An 8,571-nucleotide genomic window follows, 5' to 3' on the forward strand; every position below is an offset into this window, starting at 1 on the left:
TTCTATTGAATCTGCGTCATCGTCCAAAATATAAAATCTTTTTTGGATTCGGTGCAGAACTCGAAAATTTTCAATGCTTCGTGCCAGCTTTGGACATTGCAGACATTATAAAATGCTCAGAGCAAATTTTGCAGCTTTAGGAATTTGAAAGAAAAACCTTCAAATCCATTACATTTCTCTCACGCTAATATATCAAATAATATTTAATGTTTTAAATTTATTAATAATTTAATTAATATAAATTGAAATGACACATGTTAAAAAAACGAACACTGGGAATACAAGAATGCATGTGGGCACAATATATAAATAAATTTATTAAAAAAAACAAGAAAAAATGAAAATAAAATGTGAAATCTCACATTATAATCATTTCAGTTCTCACGCAAACCCTTTCATTTAACTTAACATCAGATTTAAAGAACGAGAGAACTACACAGGATCAGAATGGATAATTACTGCATGACAAATGTTGACTGAGAAATATTTTATCCATGCACAAGTAATTTCTAACCTCAACTTATCCATCTTTGGTTAGTATGACAAATATGATATCACAGATGATAATGACACAAAAAGCTAATGTCTAAACTCTGAATGATATGAGCTGCGCTGCTCTGTGGGAAAAATAGAAAATCCCCGAACAACTAAATTGCGAAATCCGCGAAAATTTCCAATTTTTCTCCAAATTTAGATAAATTTTCTCGAGTCATGCGCCAGGCTAAATCTTCCCTCTTCTCCCCCGTTAAGTCCGTTAATCATATTTTCTATACTCTTAATGTCATTCTTAGGTGGAGTAGGAACAGGACTATATCGAGGACTGGGACTTTGGACAGGAGAAGCTGAACTATGAGGAGGAGAAACAGGAGGACTTCCTGAACCTCGAGGAGGTAAGCTCATGAACGCTGATCCTGCTCCAGGGGAAGAAAGAGAAGAGGAGACAGAGGTGTTTAAAGATGTGTTATGAGATCCGGAATGGTAAGGAGAAAATCTATTTTGTTTCATCCTCTCAGCGAGTACAGAGGTTGCAATACCGTTGTAGTTGGCAAGGAATGGACTGCTCTGGGCTGCATGCATAGCTAGCTGGGCTTGAAGGAGCATAGGGTTGAAGGGGGGAAGGGATGGGGGGAAGGATTGTGATGAATGTTGGCTAATTAACTGACTGAGGTATTGTTGATATAAGTTAGAGTTGAATATGTTAGAATAAGGATTAGAGGATTTTTCCACCGGAGGTCCGTAGGAGACCCTGGGACTGCTGGTTGGACTAGGAACCGGAGATTTTCTCTCCGGAGATTTAGGTTCCTCGTCCTCGTCCTTCCTGATGAGGGATGATATGTCAAAACCACGGAAAGGTTTTTGTTCTTTAATCCTGGTTGGAGACATCCATTTATTCTCCGGTTCTTGGACAGGGCTTCGAGATATAGTTCTGCCAACATCTGAACGAGAAAAAGAAAATTAGTAAGATATATTTTATGAATTATCATTGAGTGGACCCTTCAATTCTCTAAAAAATGGATTTAAATCATCGATTTTACCCCAATTATAGTTTTAATCTGTTTATTAGAACAGGATTCAAAGGATCAATATATTTTAATTAGTTAGTTAATCACTAACTCACTCACTCAAAACCTTTCGAACTCACTCACTCACTTGTTGGCTTTCTCATTAACTGAAACACTCACTTATTCCTTGAGGTTATGTTTGTTGATGTTTAGTGGTTGAAATGATTGTTTAAAGGTTAACTAGGAATGAATGTGTGTCTGGGTAAATGAGGAGAGGGAGGGGGAGGGGGGAGGGGTAGTGAGGATGGGGGGTCCCACTACATCCTGTAATTTCAAACTTCTGAATGGCCACCGGCTTATAAGTAATATGTTCAAGAGCCAATTTTGTGGGTTTTTCAACTCGTTACAACTCCTTCAATTTGGGTCATGTCATTACACCGATTTCTAAACCCAAAAATTCACCGGAAATGATTTTTGGCAAAGCTTGCACAGAATAGGTTTTAATTTCTTTCTAATCAGAGCCCTGAGCCGAGGAATAAGAACAAAAAGTAGCACTTTAATAATTTGTAACCTTACAGAGATGTGCAATTATTCTGCAAACTTTAGGTTTAAAGATTATAATTATAGCAACTCATGCCAAAATTTTGCAATTTTATCGCTGCCGAGGGAGGGAGGGGGGAGCATAGAATAGAAAATATAAATATTTACCTAAATCTTTATCAGTATCGTTGACCACGTCAATGTTCTCCTCCTCCCCTGGACTACTGGTTCGTTCATGTTTAATCCCAGAGTAGGATTGGATGGTTTCTCCGGATCCCAGCAGTTGCTTTCTTAAAGAGAAAAACATTTATTTCCCACATTTTGTGCTGAGATTCTTGTGGATTAATAAATAATTCAAGGGATAATAGGAACCATAAGATTCTTATAGAAGGGAGAGGGGAGAGTTAAGCATATTAAAGAAAAAGTTTAAACTTACTTTCGTTGGGTTTTGGAGCCACCACTTTCTCTAAACCCCTTAGCAAAGGGATTATGGTCTATCTTTAGTTGAGTACTAGTTTTTACTCCGGTATAATTAGTTGTAGAGAAAAGCAGAGTATCGTTGTAACAAGAAATATATGTCTTTGTCCCACAGAACGACATAGAACATAAACCTAGAGCTAGAAGACCAGATAAAAACCCAACCTGACAACTCATTTAATCAACAATGAGAAAATAATTGCACACCCTTTTCATCACGCGCGTTTTCACCCCGCCTAACAGGTGCAATTACTCATTCACCAAGGCGCGCAATGTCTAACGTGCTTAATCAAGTTTCAGGCTAGCGGCCTTCAGATGATATTTAATCAACTGTCATCTGATAAAATGACACATAACCATATATGGAGGTGGGTAGAACCGTGTAAAAACTAAACATGTCGACTTACCAATCCATGTTTATCTGATATATTGTTGGTGAGCTTGAGTTTATGGAAGGAAACAGTTTTATTCATCCACTGCTCCCCGGTGGCGGGGCTGTCGGGGTGGATGTACATCCTCTTCGGCATCTCGGGGTCCGCCTTCCCGGCCACAACCCAGGAGCTGTTGTGGAATTTATATCTAAAATCGTCGGCGGCCACAATGTCGAGAAGTAGAATGTATTTTGCTTTAGAGTCTAATCCAGATAGTTTGAACTTCATCTGAGGAAACATTTGCCTAAAATAAGAGAAGTATGAATATAACATGATGGGGAGGGGGGCCGGGGGTATGTTTGGCATTGGGAGGATTATTGGGGGGGGGGGGGGGAGTTGTATATCCATATAGATCAGCCTTTACATTTTCCAGTTCAATTCCCTTCAGTGTACACTGTACAATCCATCTGTCCTAGGGCGCCAGTTTCATCACATTGGGTGCCGCCACCCCCATTGAACCCCCCTGGGTATGGCGCCCCCCACCCCCTAACACCCCTCCCCAGGCGCCTATCAACCCTACCCTGCTGGCCCCCTACTATGGCGCCGTGGAACCATTACACTGATATAATCTTGGATTGAAATTTAGCCCCTGAAGCACCCTGGCTGCACCCCTGCTGGGTAATGACAGGGGTTTCAAACACTGATTTAGAAATATTGTTTTCATATTGTTATCCCTCCGGTGTTTGTTTAAACTATAATTATTTTGTCCAGACAAATCCATTGAATTAAATAATTATATAGATTTTCACAAAATCTTACACCTCAATACTGCACTGGAAAAAAGTGTATTTCAGAAGATGCAAATATTTGAAAACTCTGTATGCAAAAAAAAGTAAAGGGAAAAATAACATTAAAAAAAAACTCCACTGGGCCATACAACTTAACTAAATTTGTCAATAAAAAACTTCTTGTTACCTTCCAGATTTGGTGATAACCATCTCAGTTCCATGTTTATGAAACTGCTCCCAGAGTTCTTTATGCTCAAGAGTAACTTTAGGATCGTCCTGGACATTATCGTCCTCTGGTGGGGGCATCCGTTGGGGAAACCCAGGGAAAGGAAGCCCTGGAAGCCTGGGAAACATTCCCTGGTATCCTGCAGGAGTGCTGAAGGAGTTGGTGGGTCCCAAGGGGGAGTACCCCGGCATACCGTAGGGGTTATATTCTGGTCTGTGAACAGGAAGAAATTGTTGAGAAAACGCCATAGTAGGTCCAGCAACACAAGGAGGCATAGTTAGTTAATCAGCTAGCTATAGCATTGATGATCCACTGTGATCTGGGTTTATATAACTTTTCTTTAAATTAGTATAAGTTAATAATAATGATAATAACTTGAACTTGTGTCTATGTGAGGTGTTCTCAGTATGACGGCTGTAGTGTTACTGGTCGCACCTCTCCCTCTTTCTAAGCGTGATATACTACTACTTTGTCATGAGCACCATCACTATCATCCCGGCACCTTCAACCCTCACCGGTCCGACCAGTGTCCCAGTCCGCTTTTGACCCTGGTCGTTTCCACTGTCGCCAGGGAGGCGCCGGTTGTCGCGCCTGTTCTGTAAAATCCGCCACTAGATGTCCCGCCGCTCACAGACATTCCTCGTTCCGCCGCCAAAATTGAGAATGAAAATCCGGGAAATATTTCCCGCAAGACTCTACCCAGCGCTATATATGAATTCTACGCAGCTTCAAGTTAAGAAATCATGCATCAAAGTGCAATTGGAGCAAATTGAGCTGAATTTCTGAGAAGGGAATAGGTGAATAGAGAACAGATAAATTACGGAAAATTCATTAAATTGTTCAGTTCATGTTGAACAATTTTAGTCAAAAATACTCTCCTCAAAATCATGATAAATTATCCAGCATAAAAATTATTTTAAAATTTCATTTTTTATTCAAAAATAAAACCTCTCTGGATGATGTTGGATTATAAAATAAACTTTAATTTAATACAATATGCCGGCCATGGAAGGTATAATCTTGGCTTAAAAATCGTTAATTTTGGTGTTCTCCAGTAATCCATCAATAAGCAATTTAACAGTGTCACACACAGGCAAGCCACCTATCCATCAATAAATACACAACCTTGTTATATATAATATATGTATATATATATATGTATATTTATATGTTTTCGTTTAGCTAGAGGGATATATATTATATTGATGGTATTTACAGTGTATTTACAGTGAGAACCAGAAAAAAAGTAATAAAAATAATTCAGCTGCAGATTAAAAAAAACTCACTCAGCAAAAAAAACTGTAAATTATTTTAATGGCTTTAAAAATGTTTGTGATTATTTTCAATTTAAAAAAAAGAATAAGCTAATCTTGTATAAATTATTGTTTCATTTGTATCGAATAAATAAAAAACATCCTATTTGGAAAACCTATTTTACCTATATCGTTTTTTTTCTTTTAGATTCACAAAATTCATAGTTTAAGCCTCACATCTACAATTTGCCAACAAAGGAATTGAGCCTTGCCACAAACTCAGATTTTATAGTCCCGCTATCTGTGCAACCAAATGTCATAGATCTTAGATATTTCAAACTATGAGTTCTGTTGGATCAAATAATCTGAGTTTGAAATATCAAAGGGTTACACTATCAGGCTGCAAAGGTATTAAAAATACTGAGTTTGTGCCAATTCCTTTCTAGAATAGGGAAAAATCTCATTCAGAAACCATTTTGTTTTGTAAACAATATCACAGTATATGCCACAAACATATATTTTTCTAAATTTGTTAAAAACATTTGTTTCAAAATATTTAATGCATGAAACATAGATATTAAAAGAAAAACAGAAAAGTATTAAAATATATTTTACCAATCAAGGCTTTCTCTATCTATAGATAGATAGATGAATATATAGAATATAGATAGATGAAAATATAGAATATAGATAGATGATATGTATAGAATATAGTTAGATGAATATATAGAAAATAGATAGATGAATATATAGAATATGGATAGAAGAATATATTGAATATAGATAGATGAATATATAGAATATAGATAGATGAATATATAGAATATAGATAGATGAATATATAGAATATAGATAGATGAATATATANAGGCGGCCCCCTATGGCCCTCAATAAAGGCGGCACTGAGGAGCGTTCCTAATTTACATAAGAGAGCGTTATTCATTACTGCTTCAGATAATAACAACGTCAAAACTATTGTATCTCTACTCAACTCAACTCTATACAAAGGTGTCTATACACCCTAGATTCTAAGCTCTAGATGGGGGGGGATCCCCCTGCCCCCCCCCTCGGGGAATCAACATACAAAAAGTGTTTAAGGAACCTAAAGTCCTGAAGAGTTTTCTTATGCGTGCAACGAAAGGAAAAATCTGAAAAAAAGAACGTAGAAAGAAAAGAGGAACGGAACCAAGTGAGAAAATGAGATTGATTGACTAAACAAATTAAATCATGATATGACTGCTGTTAGAACTTTTTCTAGATTAGATTTTACAATAAATGGCCATCAATACAAGGAAGACAAAATAATATGGGCATTATTTGGATGGACAGGGAAAAAAGAAAAAGTAAACTTAAATAGGAAAGGATTAAAGTGGAGGAAAATGAAATCAAGATTAAAACTAAAATAGGAAAACGGAAAGAAGGATTCAAGAAACAAAAGTACAGGGAGAAGGAATACAAGGACAAGGAATACAGGGAGAAGAAATACAAGGACAAGGAATACAGGGAGAAGGAATACAATGACAAGGAATACAGGGAGAAGGAATACAATGACAAGGAATACAGGGAGAAGGAATACNATTAATTTTGGAATTAGGAAATGTGGTCCTGTGGTCCGGCCTTCTTATAAATTCAAAAATGGCAAAAATACATGGATTTAATTTTGTCAGATTTTAATTAATAAGTAAAACCAAAACTTTCAAATTCTCCAGATTGAAATTTAACACTGAATGCAGGGGACAAGGGTTATAGTCCAAATGGACACACAATTAAAGGATTGGGTTTGTACGATCCCGTTCTATAAACAGAGTAAAAGTTTATAACAAAGCAACATTTTATAAAGCATGACGAGGACAACAATTGCCAATTTAAAATCATTATTTAAAGAACACTGTAGTGTAGAAGTTGACCTTCCATAGTTGTTTATTTTGGCGCCATTTTTATTATTGTTTTGTTTCTAGGAGTCTTCTTCTAACTGCAACCAAGGAGAAAATAGTTTCCGAAGATGAACATGAAAAAGATATTGAGAAAACTAGAAAATAAAGAAAATAATGAAAAATGAATCCTCTACAATTCTCTCATAATACTTGCACTTATACTTTCAACAAATAAAATTATTCTAAATTTTGTTGTATTTGAATAGTCAGTGGCCGAATTTAAAGAATTTGAGCGGTGGTTTAAATTTAAGCCGCGGTTTAAATATGGTTGGTTCCACTTAAAATTGTATCAAATGTTTCAAAATTTAAGCCGGCGCTGAATTTAAACCGGGGTTTGGCGGATTTAAACCGCGGCTCAAATTCTTTAAATTCCATCTCGGGTCACTTTAAATTACACGTATAGTCCCATTAAGGTTTTTTAGCTTATTCATTAATAAACAGTATTCACATTACTATTTAGTATCCCACAATCTTGTGGTATTCATTGAGTTTAATTAAACATTCTTGGAAATGCTTTTATGTAAGATATATTTATGTATTTTATTGTTTTTTTTTTCTTTATCATTTTAGATTTCGTTTCAATAATAATATAGTTGAAATTTGGGGTTTTAAATAACATATTCATTACACAAAAATAAAGGTATTGATTACTTGCTTCAGACTCTAATTTACTAAGTCTCATATCTTTGCAACCTGCTTTTATAGACTTCTGTTTTTACACTGTGAATCCTGGTAGATAAAATGATCAAGGCTTGAAATATCAAAGGTGTACACTGTACACTGTACATCATCCTGTTGTAAAGATATAGAAATTAGTAGTCAGTTTAAAGCGTGTGTATTCAGTTCACTGTTAAAAATCTTTTGGAATTTTAAAAAGAAATTGTAAAGTTTCATCGATTTTTGCTCTAAAGCTTGCAACTTTGGATCACACTATGGCGTTGATGAATACTTTTCTCTATAATTTCACTCAATTAATCATTCTTAGCTCTTGTAGCGCTCCTGTAACTTTGTAAACTTATCCTTAACCAAGTTCTTATATAACAATATAGTACATAATAAATCATATTATTACGCTGTAAACTTTGTAAAACTTATTTTCTTCGATACGATTCTAGAAAATCCATTATTTTAGCGCCAAATAAAATATTTTTCATATTTTTCCAAGAAATATCAGAACGGTTTATTGTGAGTAAAAAAAAGAATAGTTAAAGAATAATAATTACTCTAAATTAATCTTTAACCTGTACAGTGAACGTCTGATTTATGGTACAGGGTTACCCACAAAGGATGAGATTTTAATTTCCTTTAACTGCTCAGGATCGAAGAGGCTCAGTTTCATTTGCCATAATACTTTTGCCATAATTACACTTCCCATAATACCTTTGCCATAAGTAACACTTGCCCTAAGTTATACTTGCCATAAGTCACACTTGCCATAAGTTACACTTGCCATAAGTCACACTTGCCATAAGTTACACTT

The 8,571-nt window shown here is 35.7% G+C and overlaps 1 protein-coding gene across 1 annotated transcript; it reads right to left on the bottom strand.

Annotated features, from left to right (window-relative positions):
* Window positions 1-202: 202 nt before the first annotated feature.
* On the bottom strand, window positions 203-4,464 carry LOC111715793 (T-box transcription factor TBX3). Its single transcript, XM_023491162.1, has 5 exons — window positions 3,866-4,464; window positions 2,927-3,194; window positions 2,479-2,684; window positions 2,211-2,332; window positions 203-1,436 (listed from the first exon to the last, which is right to left on the bottom strand). Exons 1-5 carry the CDS (start codon window positions 4,177-4,179, stop codon window positions 691-693), a joined length of 1,656 nt encoding a protein of 551 aa, XP_023346930.1. The 5' UTR covers window positions 4,180-4,464; the 3' UTR covers window positions 203-690.
* Window positions 4,465-8,571: the final 4,107 nt, after the last annotated feature.

The sequence above is a fragment of the Eurytemora carolleeae genome, unplaced genomic scaffold (assembly GCF_000591075.1).
Source record: "Eurytemora carolleeae unplaced genomic scaffold, Eaff_2.0 scaffold420, whole genome shotgun sequence".
Classification (NCBI taxonomy): domain Eukaryota; kingdom Metazoa; phylum Arthropoda; class Copepoda; order Calanoida; family Temoridae; genus Eurytemora; species Eurytemora carolleeae.

What these genes read in the sequence shown, in the direction of transcription:
- LOC111715793 (XM_023491162.1), bottom strand. Translation starts at nt 4,179, where the DNA reads ATGCCTCCTTGTGTTGCTGGACCTACTATGGCGTTTTCTCAACAATTT. An exon ending in GTTATCACCAAATCTGGAAG is followed by an intron (nt 3,195 to 3,865) that starts GTAACAAGAAGT and finishes CTCTTATTTTAG; the next exon opens with GCAAATGTTTCCTCAGATGA. An exon ending in CGATACTGATAAAGATTTAG is followed by an intron (nt 1,437 to 2,210) that starts GTAAATATTTAT and finishes TTTCTCGTTCAG; the next exon opens with ATGTTGGCAGAACTATATCT.